The sequence below is a fragment of the Oculina patagonica genome, chromosome 5 (genome assembly GCF_052425735.1).
Source record: "Oculina patagonica isolate OP01 chromosome 5, crgOcupat, whole genome shotgun sequence".
NCBI lineage: Eukaryota > Metazoa > Cnidaria > Anthozoa > Scleractinia > Oculinidae > Oculina > Oculina patagonica.
In genome coordinates, this window is record NC_135762.1 from 23492864 (window position 1) to 23510394 (window position 17531).

Sequence of the window (17531 nt, forward strand, 5' to 3'; positions counted from 1 at the left end):
CCTTTTGATTGATTGTGCCAAGCTAAGTGGCTAAAGGTCTTTAATGAATCCAAATAGAGTACATTGTATATCTAGAAGATACTCTGGATAATGTTTGTATAGTAACAATAGTAACAATATAAATATAACATTAACTAACAGTAACAAACGACTTTTAAACTGAAATGAAACCATTCTAAACATTTTGATACCAGTCCATTCGGAACAGTTTTTTGTTTCCTTATAATCATAATCTTGTCAATGCTTAGTGGCCGAAGGGAATTTGGTATGTTATAGATTCTCACAAGTCTGAAGTTCACAAGAGAGAAGTTGAATCTGTTAAGCAGCTGAGTTGACACATTACAACTCGGTATCGTCACCAACAGTAGGCGAATTGCAGCGTTTGTATCCCAGAAAACAAACCACTACACAGCTTTCTAATTTTCTTATAAGTAGCTTTAGTCATATATTTCGCTACTGATACTTCGAATAAATAGTTACAACTTCACTTACCTTGGATAAAACTGCGAAAAATATTCGAAAAAAGCGAAGGCAAAGGAACAAACAAAGCACACACGAAAGCACAGTTGAAAGTACTGATGGATATCAGCTTTGAGCCTTTTATCTTTTCACCGCTGTTGTTGTTGTGTTAGCGAGAAGCAAAAATACTCATCATACAACTTTCCACGAACGACCACTATTCTATCTCCGTTCACCAAGACACCAACAGAGAAATCGATCGATAGAGACAGCTCCCATCGCCAGTTACAGTTAGTGGATGGTACAATTTGCTGCGCATAAAAATCGACATTTAATTTTTCTACCTTAATAAAAAATCTCCAATTACTTCACGAGTTTGCTGGCAGACATGGATGAAGGAATCCCAGCCTAATTCTGACGCGTTTTTAGGTTCTTCAAGAAGTTGACTGAAGTTCAATCGTTGGACAGGCTCCGCCATATTGGATTTGCCGTTTATTGCCAGGCGTCCTAGGCGAACTTCCCCGACAAGCTTGGCGGGTGACGTCACATCCGAATTCGCCGGGGACGACTGGGGACGAGGCTGCTCTTCTCCTATTTTGTGAAAAGAATTTCTGCAAGAAATCCATTGAAATTTGGCTCTCGTAGACGAAAGTGTGTTTCTTGGTGTATATTTTATCTGTATAAAACATAGTTAGCTAGATAGAGGGATTGCGTATCGCATTGTCAAGCTGAGAAGTTCGCAAGTATTAACGCAAAACCCCAAAAGCTGGATCCGTGTACTTGGGATCCTTCATGGCGAAAAGCGAAGAAAATTCCTCAGGTGAGCTGTTTTTTCTTTAGGGCCTATTAAATAATGGTACGGTCATCCTGTTACTACAATCAACCGAGCAGGCGGGTACATTCTACTTTCTCTTTACATTCATTAATTATTTTACAAAATGGGAATTATAATTTTGATCATAAAGCACTCTCTCTCAGCTCTCATTGGTTGTGTACAAGCTGTTTTACACAAGGCTGTGTCAACACGCTTATGAAGTATTATTGTATTGGGCCATTTCATTTTATCCCCCCCCCCCCTTATCGAGGGACCAGGAAATCTGAAGCAGGGGGGGAGGGGGCCTTTTCGGCTTTACTTTAAAAGTACATTTTGTTCTTTTTTACCCTTGCCTGTGGCTCAGATTACAAAGGGTGTTGAGGTTTTGGAAATTTTGGCTGGAAATCAAGTGGAGCAGTTTGGTCCAACCGAAAAAAATTTCCCGAAAGAAAAGCCACTTTTGAAAGTGGCCAACTTTGATCAGTCAGACTGGCTGCTTTTTTCCATTATTTTTGACAAACCTGTTAAATGCTCTACTTCTTGTGAGAAGGTTTTATAAAACTTGGTTTTCAGATGGACAGTTTATTTCAATGTTCTGCAGTATTTCCTCTATTTGCATTTGTCTAAAACATAAGGCTACATACCGGTAATTATTTAACTCGGTCTCCCTCACAGCAGTTTTTGGTGTTGTGTTGCCTAACAACACTTAAAATAGTGAAGAAATTATTCTACATGACACGAGCGTGGGACAAAGAAAAAATCTGAGTCCCCGACGGGAATCGAACCCATGGCCTCCCAGATAACGGTTGGGCGCTCTAACCAACTGAGCTACGTGAGACTCGCTGTGAGCTAGGCCATTTACTAGGTTGATAAGTGACACGTGTCCTGCATACTGCTAGGATCAGCAATGTCGAAATCATCAAATTTGTAGTAAATAATAAAGATGGAGATTTTTAAGCTCGGTGATAAAAAAATCTCCATCTTTATTATTACGCGTGTCACTTATCAACCTAGTAAATGGCCTAGCTCACAGCGAGTCTCACGTAGCTCAGTTGGTTAGAGCGCCCAACCGGTATCTGGGAGGCCATGGGTTCGATTCCCGTCGGGGACTCAGATTTTTTTCTTTGTCCCACGCTCGTGTCATGTAGAATAATTTCTTCACTATTTATCACCGAGCTTAAAAAAATCTCCATCTTTATTATTTAACACTTAAAATGTCTGTGAGGGAGAACATATTTAACTTTGATGCTTTTTTTAATTTAATAAGCACACTTTGAATGAGACATGACAAGCAGCTTTAAATTCTGGACCACTTCTACTTTCAGGTGTTAAAAGTGCCAGAGGTAGACTAGATGTATTGCTGAAAGATCTTATAAAGAAAACAGAAGAAAGGTGATCTTTTGTCAGTTCAGAATTGTTTGATAATAGCATGCCATACCATTATCCACATGTGGTTGGTCTGTGTGAGCAAGAAAAGAAAAATCTGAGACACCCTTTTTTAGACCAGTTTATGTAGATTAAATTCCACATGTATAAAAGTTTTGGCTCTCATGTAAATGTGTTCTCAAATAAACCTTTAGTTGTGCAACATCATTATTGCAAACAAAATGCTAACGTTGCTTATTATGGTCTATATGATCAAAACAAAATCCAAAATTACAATCTTTATTCAATGAGCTTTCAGAAAATATACACTTTATTGGGGTTACAATTGATGGTTTGCACACAATTTGACTTGGAACAAAAACGCCAGTTTTCCTTCCGTGATACCTTAACCAGTGAAACAGCTCTTTTTGTCTACTGTTACTTTAAGCATGCCCCAGCATGCCCCTTTGGAAACGGGTCTTTTATGCAGCTACGTTCGCATGCAGAGAATGTTGGTACTGGTACTATTTTATTTTTTTATTATATATATTTTTGCAGCAGTGAAGATGAGGCTAGTTCTTCAGCAGGAGGGTAAGCTAAACTGCATGCAATTTTCTCTAATGCTTTATGTAATGTTTAATAAATGAGCAGCAGTGTTTTATCAAGTTTAAAACACGAGGCGCAGCCGAGTGAGGCGCAGCCGAGTGAGGCGCAGCCGAGTGTTTTAGACTTGATAAAACACGAACTGTGAATTTATTGAACGGCTTAAAAATCTTCTGATGTAGATGAACTCATTCTTGCACTAATATTTAGATTTGGGGTTATTTTGGCCTAGAAAATTGGACGTAAAGTTTAGCCGTGTCTTTATCAGATATAAAGACACTCATTAAACATTAATGTATTTTGTATTTTCTTTATGAATTATTAATGAGTTTTTTAATGTATGTATAAATTTAGTTGCCCACTATTTTTTCTCTCAGTTGACTTTTCTTTCAATTTCTTAGTTTTGATACCTATCAGGTACCATATTATACCTATCCATTATCATATTAAGTTTCAAATAATACATTTATTTACTTGAGTTCACTTACTCGTTTTACAGCTCTGTGTCATTTCAGATGCCACCACCGTCGACTCCAACTAAAAGGTCAGTAGTTTAGACTTACATTGGCACAAGCCGAACTCAGGATTTCATTATTATAAGTTTTGAAGGGCAGTTAAGAACACAGTGAGGCAAATTCCTTTTTGTTCAACTTGTGTGTATCCTGGTACACCTACCGTCGCTTGCATCTAAGCGTGAACACGTGCCGCCGAAACATGATCTAATTGGGCATCAAACATTTGAAGTTTAGCAGACCGTAACGGCAACTTTCGCGCCGAAACTTCAACACATTCCGGTTTAGAAACAGTCGAAATGGCGGAAAGATTGGATATCAAGACTTCATTCGACAAACTGATCCTGATCTGTATCGATATGCATTTGCAGGTTCACTTGAATCACTTCTGGTGCAAAGTTCCACCTGTTCTCAGTGTTTATGGTGAGCATTTTGAGCGTGAAAGTTGCCGTTACGGTCTGCTAAACTTCAATGTTTCATGACGAAACATGCCATGTTTGATACCCAATTAGATCATGTTTCGGCAGCTTGTGTTCACGCATAGATGCAAGCGTAGGTACATGTACTGGTACCTGTCCATAACCTGGGTCCTACCTTTTAATGAAAACCCTGATTTAGAACTGGAAGTAGTGTAGCGAATTAAGTTAAACAGTTTTGTAAAACATTCTTCACTTCCCTTTCCCTTCCAATCCCCTCTCCTCCACTCTCCTCTCCTTCCCAGTCCACTTTTTCGCCTCTTTCCTTCTTCCCCGTCCCCTTTACCTACAGTACTTTAATCACAACAAATGAATTCAATGCTTACTAACCAAAAAGAACCTCTCCCAGTCATGTTTTGATCAGCTCTGTAGTTCTTGCTAGAAGTTTGTATGACTTGTGATGTTTGTTAACAGTGCTTGAAATTGATTTTGTTTTTCTCCTTCACATGCTATCCTTGCGTGATATAAAGGAGTGCCTCAGGTATGCATATCATCAATATTGTTGGTAATGACTTGATTTAAGTATGAAATTTTAGTTGTTACGCTCTCTCTGTTTGAATAATAGACATTTCTATAATTTTCGGATGTCAGTTTAAGTGCATCCGCCAGAGAATTGCAGAAATTTAAGGCCCGGTAATACAGGCAACATTTTTGTTCAACTTGTCTCGCAACATTGTTGCATTGCAAGTTGAACGAGTTATTGCCCGTATTACTACCGCACGCTCAACTTGTCTTGCAACAAATTTTAGTGTTGCAAGTTGCAGCAACATGTTGCACAAAGTAGAACCGAGTTCTACTTTTTAGGCGAGGACGTTAGTCTCGAGCCTTATGTTATGAAGCGATAAATTGGTTGGGTTTACAACGGGCGATGTGATGATTCGAACCGAGGGGGATTGGTAACTAAGAATATGGCTTGAGATTGTTTTCCTCCGCCATCTTGGTTATTCAAGACTTTTTCGCAGCCAGAAGCCTTGACTCGAAGTAAGATTAGTAGCTTAAATTGCGCTCACTTACAAACATATTGAGATATCATAGTACACAAAAACCTTATCGACACACCGAACTAAATTGTGGTTTACGAGCTTGTAGTCAGCTGGCGAGTGCTGTTTCGGCAGACCTTTGCCTTTCAAGGCTGAAGTTGAACTGGATATAAAGCATTGAAAGCAATATAAACACGGCTAATTAAACATCAGGATTGATATATTTGTGATCTGAACTACTGGCGACATTGTAACCTGAGCTTTAACTGAAGAGGAGAAGTGCAGAAGAATATATTGCCACAACTGCTGAGGTGAGCGATCAAAAATTTATATCAGTTTGCTTGTACATGTACTTTATTGAATAACATAATGGACAAAGTATTTATGGAATCGAAATAACGATTTTAAAAGGCTAAATATCTGCTAGATGTTGTTATATTTAATTTGCTGGAATTTATAGATTACTAAGCATTGAGAGAGCTTCATTCGCGATCCCTTCTGTCAACAGAACGTTTTCGTATACTACTAGGTCAGATTTCAACATTGATCTTAATAATGGTGTGCAAAGCAGCAGTAAATAATTATAAACAAGTGATTGTAAAATATGGATAGAAACAAACTTATTTCAGGCTTTACCACTGACAAAAGAACTACAATTGATCACATTTATACAAATCTAAATAAATACTGATAAATCAAGAGTCCAAACTGGTGTTCTCAAGACACACTAAAGTGACCTTAAAGCTGGGTGGTTTAATAGCAACCAAAAAAGAGTATATACATTTTTGTAGACCATAATAACTAGTAGATGATTTAAGAAGCATAGTGTACATGTAGAAAGATGTGTTTCAGAAAAAAGAAAATTTTAAGTAACTACTTATGTTGCAATAAATTGTTGCAATGTTGCAATCAATTTTAACAATTGATTCTTTCTTTTATTATGTTTACAGAACAGAATTAAAAAACAACAGAAAACATCCAAAATACAGTTTTCAAAGAATCCACTGACAGCTGTGTTTTGTCCTAATTGCTTCAATATGTTTAATCTGCACTTTGTCAAGAAGCAGCATGAATGTGTGAATGTGGCTATTGCATTGGAACTGCTTTGACTGGAACTGGTTATTGGCCTCTATTCTGCCTCTATGCAATATATAGAAAGCCCAATCCTCACTATGAATGGCAGATATATTTTAAAAAAATACACAGCGAAAACCATGTAGCAATAACACCTAAGTTAAAAAAATAAACTGTGTAAAACATCTCTGGATTTGCTACTGAAAGACTCTCAATTCAAATTCATTACTGGCAAACCACTGTATCAACTCTACTTCCTAGACTCCACATGTACTGTATCAAGATGTTGGACTTATTGGACTTACTTGCATCACAAATTGTACAGAAAGTGCAAACAACTTTCAGCCCCATTTAAATTTAACAAGAGTAAATCAAGATGCTATATCAACTTTACTTCCTGGAAACTTGTACTTCCTTAAGCTTGCACTGCGTGTTTTAAGTGATATTAAGTTTTTGGTCTTACTGCACAAAATTTACATTACAGATTGTACAGTCAGTGCAGACAACTTTAAGCCACATTTAAACAAGAGGCAATCTAGATACATTATTTCAAGACATTTTATTCTTGCCGAAGTTGTGGAAGTTTCCTAGCTGTCTAGTAAAGTTACAAAATATGTTGCCTTCCATTGTGAAAAGTCGTGAAAAAAGACATCTTATTAGAGTTGTACGAATTAAATCGTGCCAATTTTGTGATCAAAGCAGCTTACAATTTGCCTTTTATTAATTACAGTAACATTGGTTAGAAACTAACCTTTCCTTGGAATGCACAACTAAAAACACCACCGGAAACAAAGTACTGTATTTTAAAATTTTATTTACCTGACAAACCCATTTCCCCCCCTTTTATAGCAAATGTCTCAGTGTCTCAACTTTCGACTTACAGTGAGGAGCCCAAAAGGGTGACCACTTTTAATGTACTAACAATTTTTGCCTTGCACGAAAGAATGTGAATTAATTAAAAGTGGTCACACATTTGGGCTCCTTGCTGTAAATCACACATCTTTTGGACTCGCATTTTCACTCAATAGACATTTTTGGCTTTGTCAGTGTAAGTAGCCCATTTCAAAATCACATGATGCTGAATACCAAGAGAATTTTTTCTGAATTTGAAAGTAGTGATTCTCAAGAGTGATGTCACAGTCTGAAATAGGACAACAAAAAAACGAAGCCCGAAAGGTCCCTTCTCAGTTCTTTGTCTGGAATTTTTAACATACTGTCTTGCTTTACTGGAACGTCCTCGCCTTAGTATGCATTGCATACCGGTTATTACTTTTGTGAGACAAGTTGAGCGCGCAGTAGTAATACGGGCAACAACTCGTATTACCGGGCCTTTATGCCAAACTCAAACAAACTTGAACTTGAAGAGGCTACATAGGTCTTAAATATTTCAGTCTTCCTTTCTTTGAGGAAAGGTGCCCCAGTTTGGCTATGGGAGTCGTATCTATAGTAAATATTTTAAAAATGGACCTGTAACCAGGTGGTTGATTCATTAAGAAATAAAAACGTTACTCTGGTTAAAAATTTTGTAGTAAAATGTTCGTAAAATATCCACAATGTCCCAACGTTTCGGCTTAAACTAAAGCCTTCATCAGGGGAAAGTGATAAGTGAATACAAAAAGCACGTTCTTATATAATATGCAAATCAAGAGCTAATGTTTGTCCCTAAAGGCTAAATTTAGAAATTCGTGCGGTAAATGCATGCCGTCATCGCGGTTTAGCGGATTATTGCAAGTGTTAATTTTCCAAGCCTCCAGAATACGTCTTTTGCGCCAATTTGTGCTTGTACGTAAGATCTTTGACGATTCCCACGAGATGGTGTGGCCAGAATGAAAACAATGTTCCGCTAAAGCTGACTTGTGTGAGTGTTTGTTTTCAACTGCTTTTTGATGCTCTTTGAGTCGGGTGGAAAATTTTCGTTTCGTTTCTCCGATGTAGCTTTTGTCACAAACTTGGCAGGGAATTGAATAAATTGCGCCACGAGTCTGATCTTTTGGCAATGGATCTTTCGGTTTTGGAAACAAATTGCCGATGGTTTGGTGTGGTTTTAAAGCGACTTTGATATTATAATTGCTTAAAATTCGCTTGATTGGTTCCGTAGTACCCTTGATGTACGGCAGAATGCAGAAACCTTTTTTGTCATCCGGTGCAGTTGCAGGCGTTTGTTGAGAAGGTCGTTTCGGTTTGCTTACATCAATCACAAAGCGCTTAGGGTAGCCATTCGCCCTGAGTGCCGCGGTCACATGTTGCATTTCCTTTGACTGTTGATCAGCAGAAGATGGAATAGTTTTTGCACGATCAGTCAAAGACTTGACCACAGCCCTTTTGTGAGCAGCCGGATGGTGGGAGTCAAACGAGAGATATCTTTCTGTGTGTGTCGGTTTGCGATAGACTTTAGTGGAGAGTTGGCCATCGTCTTGTCGACAGACAGTGACGTCAAGAAAGGATATTTTCCATTCTGTTTCTCTTTCAACCGTAAATTGGATAGATGGCTCGATACTGTTCAAATGATTCTGTAAGGTTAGCACCAGGTTGGATTTAACAGCGGCACATACATCATCTACATATCGTTTCCAAAAACACGGCTGGGAAAGGGAGGTGGATAGTGCTCTTTTTTCAAGGTCCTCCATGACCAGATTTGCCATAACAGCTGACACTGGAGAGCCCATGGCGGTTCCGAAGATCTGTTGGTAGTGATTGTTGTTGTACTTGAAGTTTGTTGTCGACAAACAAAAATCCAACAGATCGACAATGTCATTAACAGGTATGGTGGATCTATCCTGCAAGGTGACATCATTGGAAAGCAAATCTTTAGCAACTTGAATGGCGAGTTCCACCGGAATGGATGTAAATAAAGAAACAACGTCAAACGACACCAGCTCTTCATCTTCTTTGAGTGAGACATTTTTCATCTGTTCACAAAATTCCACACTGTTCTTGACCGTGAAATCTGCGCCAAATGTTTCGATAACATGTAAGTTGGAGAGTCTATGAACAAAACAATAGGTCTTAAGGGGGAACCAGGCTTATGAATCTTTGGTAGACCATAAAAGCGAGGAGGCAGTCCGTCAGAACTGCGGAGTTTCTTGTAAAGGCTGTCACTGATCTTGTTTTCTCGTTTAAGGTTGGCCAATTTTTCATTGAGCTTCCTCTCCGTTCGCTGTGTAGGGTCTTTATCTAACACCTTGTAAGTTCTTTGGTCATTGAGCATTTCTGCACCTTGTCGTCGTAATCCTTGCGATCCATGACAACGGTACAGTTACCCTTATCCGCAGGGATAACGAGTCGGTCTTGGTCTTTACGGAGATTGTGTAAAGCTCTGAGCTCGGCTTGTGGCAAGTTTGGAGGTGGTACAGTGGCTCTTTGTAAAACCTGCGAAACTTGGGATCTTAACGCAAGTTTGTCGCCTTCCGGTAATCCAGAAATACCGTCTTCAATACCAGCTACAATTTCCGCTGTTGGTATTTTCTTTGGAGCCAAGGCAAAGTTCGTGCCCTTCTGAAGTGCAGACGTTTCGGTGTTGTTCAACGGTTTGCTAGAGATGTTTAGCACCCACTTGTCGCGATTAACTGTCACATCGGGCAAGGAGATATTTGACTTTGAGGTTAGGACTTGAAGTTTCTTCGAATGCACAGATCTAATCCTGCTATACTCCTCCTCCTGTTGTTCATAAACTAAGGTCTCGAGGTGTTCAAGGTCCGAGGTGGTTAAACGTGACCGTAAGAAATCCAAAGCAAGTTCCTTTTCTCGAGTCAGTGTGCGGATCTTCTTGTGTGTATCTTCGATTCGCAATTTCAGAAACTGGAAGCCCACGTTCTTCGACAACTTCCAGCCTTTAGGAGACCGAACCGGTGGTTTAATTCTCAAGCTCGGTGGAAGAACTTGAAGGTCTTTGCATCGATGGCTAAAATGTAGGTGTCGGCGATGCCTTGCTGTCTTCAGCATAATTTTGTTGAACGTACGCGCTTTCTGTAAAGTGTCCTTATCGTACTTTTCTGCAATGATTTTAAAAATGGACCTGTAACCAGGTGGTTGATTCATTAAGAAATAAAAACGTTACTCTGGTTAAAAATTTTGTAGTAAAATGTTCGTAAAATATCCACAATGTCCCAACGTTTCGGCTTAAACTAAAGCCTTCATCAGGGGAAAGTGATAAGTGAATACAAAAAGCACGTTCTTATATAATATGCAAATCGAGAGCTAATGTTTGTCCCTAAAGGCTAAATTTAGAAATTCGTGCGGTAAATTCATTTGAACAGTATCGAGCCATCTATCCAATTTACGGTTGAAAGAGAAACAGAACGGAAAATATCCTTTCTTGACGTCACTGTCTGTCGACAAGACGATGGCCAACTCTCCACTAAAGTCTATCGCAAACCGACACACACAGAAAGATATCTCTCGTTTGACTCCCACCATCCGGCTGCTCACAAAAGGGCTGTGGTCAAGTCTTTGACTGATCGTGCAAAAACTATTCCATCTTCTGCTGATCAACAGTCAAAGGAAATGCAACATGTGACCGCGGCACTCAGGGCGAATGGCTACCCTAAGCGCTTTGTGATTGATGTAAGCAAACCGAAACGACCTTCTCAACAAACGCCTGCAACTGCACCGGATGACAAAAAAGGTTTCTGCATTCTGCCGTACATCAAGGGTACTACGGAACCAATCAAGCGAATTTTAAGCAATTATAATATCAAAGTCGCTTTAAAACCACACCAAACCATCGGCAATTTGTTTCCAAAACCGAAAGATCCATTGCCAAAAGATCAGACTCGTGGCGCAATTTATTCAATTCCCTGCCAAGTTTGTGACAAAAGCTACATCGGAGAAACGAAACGAAAATTTTCCACCCGACTCAAAGAGCATCAAAAAGCAGTTGAAAACAAACACTCACACAAGTCAGCTTTAGCGGAACATTGTTTTCATTCTGGCCACACCATCTCGTGGGAATCGTCAAAGATCTTACGTACAAGCACAAATTGGCGCAAAAGACGTATTCTGGAGGCTTGGGAAATTAACACTTGCAATAATCCGCTAAACCGCGATGACGGCATGCATTTACCGCACGAATTTCTAAATTTAGCCTTTAGGGACAAACATTAGCTCTCGATTTGCATATTAAATAAGAACGTGCTTTTTGTATTCACTTATCACTTTCCCCTGATGAAGGCTTTAGTTTAAGCCGAAACGTTGGGACATTGTGGATATTTTACGAACATTTTACTACAAAATTTTTAACCAGAGTAACGTTTTTATTTCTTAATGTATAGTAAATATTGTTTTTCTCCCTCCTACAGCACATATTATCTGAGTTGGTAACTTCCTTCATGATCACTTTCAATATATTTGTTGTTTTATCTTGTAGGGAAAACTCCAAGGAAAAGGCGCAAGAAAGATCTAGGATATGATGGTCAGTAAGGAACATCTACTAAATGATTAAAATTTAAAAGAAAAGATCCCACAATAATGTTAGAAAGACTGCATGGTAATTAAATTTTGTTTCTCCACAGATGGAGATGGCAGCGGCCAGAATCGTAAGTACCTGCAGTTAAGAATTGCCAAAAAAGTATCATCAGTTTTGTGTTACATTGTATAAGGCTTGCTGTGTTTCTTATGATAGTAAGAGGGGGTGGGAATCTGGTAAAAGAGGGGACAGGATAAAATTTTCATAGTATTGTGAGATCATCTTCCTTTCCCTTCCTCTAATTTTGCTCTTTTTGTTTCTATTTTTGGTTTTGATCATGACAATTTTGTATTTGGACATTGCATTTTTCAGCAAGGTAAGTCAACTGTTTTATTCCTAACTCTTAAATTTCAATGCATAATTACATGTATTACTGGTTTATATGTGTTTCATTTTCTCTCTTACATGTATAAACAGATTTTTATCCAAAAGATTATTGATCTCCCCCCCCCCCCCAGATTGTGCTTTTACATGCATAGTTGTCTAGATAATAATGATATTACATTATCATTTGATTTTTATTTTCTTTTAGCTTTGTTATGAAGTTGTTCGATCGCAGTGTGGATTTTGCCCAGTTTAATGAAGACACACCACTGTACGCTCTAGCAAGAGCCTGGATGCAGAATAAGCCATATGGATCAAAGTCATCAGATTCACAAGAAGGCAGCCAAGATGGTGATACTCCATCAAGCAGCCAGGAGAGTGCCACGTCTTCCACAACCCACAGTGTAAGTACAAAAGAAATTAAGTTTTGCGCAAATCAATATTTAATCCACACCTTCTCCACTCTTAAAGTTGTTTATAACAAACCATATTATAAAGATAAACTGTATAATTATATCTGCCATGATCAACAATTTTAGCCTTCCCTTCAGATAAGTATCCTTTAACTAACTGGTGCTACAGTTCATGAAGTTTGATAGGTACCCTTGTACAATTATCAGGGAGATTCCCATAAATGATTCACGTAGCCTCAAAGCTTTGTGGCACCATCTCCAAACCTATTAATCACAAAGAGGTATAATGAGTTGTCTATTTTAATAAAAGCAGCTTACTGTAATGATTCAATTTAGTGCCCACCTTCCAATAAGCGCCCCCTTCCAAATAAGTGCCCACCTTCGAATGTGTTTTTGTCAATAAGCGCCACTTTTCCAATAAGGGCTCCCCATTCTAATAAGTGCCCCCATTCTTTTATGTGCCCCTATTTAAATAAGTGCTCCTATTGTGGATAACTGCTCCTATTGAAGTCATCAAGGTGGAATAGATAAACTCATGAACATTCACTGTACGGTACATGCATATATTTACTGCTAAAATGAACAATTTTTCGGCTACTTCATTGCTATCCACCCGTAGCCACGCTAATTCTTAACAATTTTCTTGACAAGCACAGTGTGTTTTAGCAAGGCGAAGCCACTATTTGTGGATTTCCAAATGGCACCAACACTTTCATTGAATTTTCAGTCAAGTTTTGTTTTGAACATTTGGTTGTTTCTCAAAAAATGAAATAAGCGCCCACCCTTAAGGTGCCAAAAGTAAATAAGTGCCCCGGGGCTAAATTGAATCATTAGGGTAACACTCTGTGGTAATAGTTAAGTTATGCATTATCTACTGAAGCTGTATTATTGCTAAAAGATAGTATCTTTGTTTTCCAGAATGGTGAGGGTGATCCCAAAAATGTGTACAGGTAAATGAATGCAATCTTATTCAGTCTGTTATAAAACCTTTCATCCTGAACAGTGATTTTCGTCTAAATTCCCCTTAAAATATCAGTACAGAACCCGACTTCCAGGTCATGAGAATAAAGCTTTTGATCAACAATTGTAATGGGAATATTCATGTTTAGTCTATTTTTCCAGAGACTTCTGTTATTAAGGGTTAACCTTGTAAATCCTTTGAGTCTTGAAAACTCCAATTGCACCTGATACCTTCTGTAAATCATTATCATTCATCTGTAATTATGAAGAATCCTGACAAGTGAAAAGTAATTTTATTCCCTTTTGTTTGGAAAGTTTCCCAGATCCAGTTAAATTAATTGAAGACTATGAGATGAACAGCACTCATCCCAAAGGACCACTTTCTCTTGACATCCATTATGTAAGTAGAAAACTTTTAAAAGCACAAAGAAGTTATCAATGCCCTTGAATAGTCACTCAGGCTCGAACAGGGATATATAGAGGATAATACATGGTTGCGCGGAGGTATGAAATTTATCTTCGAGTGTCCAAATCGATATCGCACGAGTAAGCATGGCGAGAAGATAACTTTCATATCTCCAAGCAACCATGTATTATTCTGTTTACTATATAAACCTACTAATTATGATGTTTTTGACGATTTTCCGAAGATTTCCAAAAATGTTATAAATGTTGTCCGAAGGTCATACGAATGTTTCTGAACATTTCCTGAACTTTTCTGAAAACTTCCAAAGATTTCTGAAGATTACCGAAGATTGCCAAGAAAGATCCGAAAATGTTTCGACTTAATATCGATAAACTTTGGCTCTGAGAATTGAAACATGGCAAACTCTGCAAGCTGATTGGTCAAGTATGATATCACACATGTGTGGATATCATTTTTATCAACAGATGTGTGATACCATTTTTATCGATTTGCTACCACTTGCTATACTACTGCAGTTTATATAATAAAGTTTGTTCTCTTATACACTGTACATGGACAACAATATATAGATCTACATTAGGCAGAAACATCAAAAGTAGACAAGCATTTTTACCTTCACTTACTTTACTCCTAAGCCCAGGGGGGGGTACTCCGGCTTGTAAATGACGGGGATGATCGAATGGAGGCAAAACTAAGGACCCAAAAAAATCCCCTTAGAAGTCTTCCGACATTACCCAAAAAAATCCCTGGAACAAAAATAGCCCCCCAAAAAATCCCTTTCAAATTACCCCTAAACTGCCAGGAGGGGCAATAATATAACACAAAGAAAACCATAAAAATTGAACGCTTGTGTTTGTTTATTCATCATACCATAAATAAATAAGCCAAGGCCGCGCCAATGCACTTAAGTTCGTTTTTAATACCTTCCCAAAAAAATCCCCTATCTAAATCAAGTCACCCAAAAAAATACTTGCCAAATTTTCCAACTCAAAAAAATCCTGGAATCGAAAATTTCAAACCCAAAAAAATCCTTCGATCATCCCCGTCATTTACAAGCCAGAGTAGCCCCCCTGGGCTCCTAAGTGCTTTGTTATAGCAGAGCCAGACAGAACTGTGGGTGGGTTAATGGCCTGATGGTAAGCATGTTGTACTCTGGATTGAGCAGTCTGGCTTTAAGCTCTGGGGCCCGTTTCTCAATGATCCTGAAACGTTTTCACACCTGGAAAGCCATGACAAAATCATCATTACATGGTTGTTTTATTCCATGATATTTTAAATATGAACAGAGTTTCCATTCATACAAAGTTTCAGGCCTATACACTTCTCTGTTTTAAAGTTTCAGATTACCAAAAATGGCTTTCCGGACCGGAAAAGTTTCTGGAGTTTTCGAGAAACGGGCCCCACGCCAGGGTCAATGTGTTGTGTTCTTAGGAAAGAAAGCACCTAGGAGTATAAATGTTAGGGAAACTTGACACGATGCTAACGGTTAGAGAAGCAATTCTCTGAGTCACTTCATACTGGGGGAACCAGTATAAGCTTTAGTGGTTATGAGCTATTTTGGCTTGTGTGCAGACTTAACCTAACTTTGACATAAATGTTATTAAATACATATCTGAAAAATTTATTTTTGTCATAAGGATCTTGATAAAGCTCCACCTATGAGTGACCTCAAAAGAAATCATATTGACAGATGGAAGAAAGTTAAGACCAAGTAAGTGAAAAGCTGAAAATAGTTATTTGATTGATTTATAAAAACAGGCATAAATTTTATAAATTTTGTGGCAGTATGGAAGATTCCAGTTCTTATATGTATAGGTAATCACATGAGTTCGAGTGCAATTTGGGATAAATCAGCACAAGTAAATTTTTCAAAGGATAACCAAATTGCTCGAGCCCGTAGGGCGAGTGCAATTTGTAGTCTTTGAAAAATTTACGAGTGCTGATTTATCCCAAATTGTACCAGAAAAATCATGTGATTACTTGTTAATAATACACATACAAAAATTTCACTTGAAGTGGATGACAAACAAAACATATTCAGTGGCTTAAATACCTTTCCGATTCGTTCTTAAACATAACGGAGTTGCCAGGCTTTGTAAAATACTGATACCACTAGGGAATTTTAAAGCTCTCTGTCATGCATTATCAGGTGCTTTTATCCTTATTCAGTCGTTAATTCTTACTGATCCCTGTTTATTTGCTAGGCATATTATTATTTTATCTTGTTAGTTTACCATAACTTGTTAATTAAATATTCACAAGTATCAATATATTTTTTGTTTCTTTTGCAGCTGGAGAGATCAATCTTTCCAAAGACAAGCCCGCTATGCTCCGAGTATAAAAAAGATACGAGAACTATTTGAACATCAATAACATGTCATGTGACGAGAACACTAAATCTTAGTGTACAATATACGGATGTTCTCTGCAGTCTTTCTATAACTTTAACGTTGTACATTAATTACAAATCCTTCACTATTTCAACCTTATAGCTAAAAGGTAAAACCTACTGCAACAGTACTGTATTTTTGGGTAGGTATAACTTAAAAAGGGTATACCTGATAGCTCAGGCAAGTACTGTATTTTCTTGGTTAAATGCCAGGCCTTGAATAAACATTGTATTTAAATAAATGCCTGTCTACTACTGAATCCCTAAATCGGTGGAGAAGAGGTAATGTCATTCTTGTCCTCAGAGCTGCTGGTCCCTCTTAGCTGGCAGCGCCTTGGGCACCAGGAACAAGTCGCTCTGATGATTTGATTGGCTAGATCTTCAACAAAGCAAATTAAATCAGCCATTTTAAAATGCCTTTATTGTAAGTGCTGTTTACTAGGGTTGATCTGATTGGCTAGATCTAAATTCTCTTTGTTAAAATTGTGTCTCCAGAGTCCAGAGCCACTTGTTCCTCATGCCCAGGCGGCTAAGAGGGACAGATGGCTCTGGGAAAGAGAATGAGGTAATGTTACCTCTGACTCGTCCCCGGGTGCCTCCTTCCCATCACTCCCCACGTCTGTTTTTTTTTTTTCATAAGAGATGACTGGGGATGAAGCAGATGTTAGCTGGATATAAAGTTGTGAATGACTGTAAAAATGCCCACAAAAACACAGTAGTTAAAAATCTCTTGTGACAGTTCCATATGGTAAAAAATAAATGTGAATTTACAATGGCATCTTCAACAAAGTGGCTTTTCTTGATCCCACTGATTCCAGATTGAATTGGAATTTAGTAGTGTTGGTTTTTGTGGAGTGAGGAAAACCTGGAGAAAAACCTCAAGAGCAAGGACAAGAACCAACAACAAACTTAACCCACATGACACCACATATGACACTCGCTCTCACCACTGTGCCATATCCCTGCTCCCCTTGCAGACAATTTCATTGCAAACTTATGCAGGAAGGGTGGAACAAGGATGGTTTAATAGGGACAACCTAATCTCGTACCCAGATGTCTACTTACCACGAAGGTTGAGAAGATCTGGGTACGAGATTAAGGGACAACCTTGTTTATTTCATTTTTTCATAATTTAGCATAAATTATTTAGCCAAGCAAATGTAAAAATGCCATAGAAATGACAGCACCTAAATTTAGTAATTATGGTGGGTTAGAGAGGCTAAGTTGAAAACAAGAAAGATAGATTTGCCATAGCCATACAAGCATCTGTA

General features: G+C 38.2%; 1 protein-coding gene, 1 long non-coding RNA gene and 1 other non-coding gene across 5 annotated transcripts; 2 read left to right on the plus strand and 1 right to left on the minus strand.

Annotated features, from left to right (window-relative positions):
* The first annotated feature begins 1047 nt into the window (after positions 1-1047).
* LOC144653399 (protein lin-37 homolog) lies at positions 1048-16974 on the plus strand. Of its 3 annotated transcripts, XM_078513386.1 has the most exons (12): positions 1048-1279; positions 2599-2665; positions 3197-3229; positions 3741-3785; positions 4700-4710; positions 11649-11693; positions 11794-11821; positions 12280-12475; positions 13403-13434; positions 13760-13844; positions 15509-15582; positions 16163-16974. In XM_078513386.1, exons 1-12 carry the CDS (start codon positions 1252-1254, stop codon positions 16242-16244), a joined length of 726 nt encoding a protein of 241 aa, XP_078369512.1. In that variant the 5' UTR covers positions 1048-1251; the 3' UTR covers positions 16245-16974. The 3 variants fall into 3 exon arrangements, with proteins under 3 accessions (XP_078369512.1, XP_078369510.1, XP_078369511.1); XM_078513384.1 differs by lacking the exon at positions 13403-13434 and having other exon boundaries at positions 12280-12495; positions 13733-13844; XM_078513385.1 differs by lacking the exon at positions 13403-13434 and having other exon boundaries at positions 3200-3229; positions 12280-12495; positions 13733-13844.
* Positions 2038-2112, minus strand: Trnan-guu (transfer RNA asparagine (anticodon GUU)). Its single transcript has one exon. It is a non-coding gene; the product is annotated as a tRNA-Asn (tRNA).
* Positions 5034-6687, plus strand: LOC144653404 (uncharacterized). The gene is made up of 2 exons (XR_013570735.1): positions 5034-5520; positions 6160-6687. It is a non-coding gene; the product is annotated as an uncharacterized LOC144653404 (long non-coding RNA).
* Positions 16975-17531: the final 557 nt, after the last annotated feature.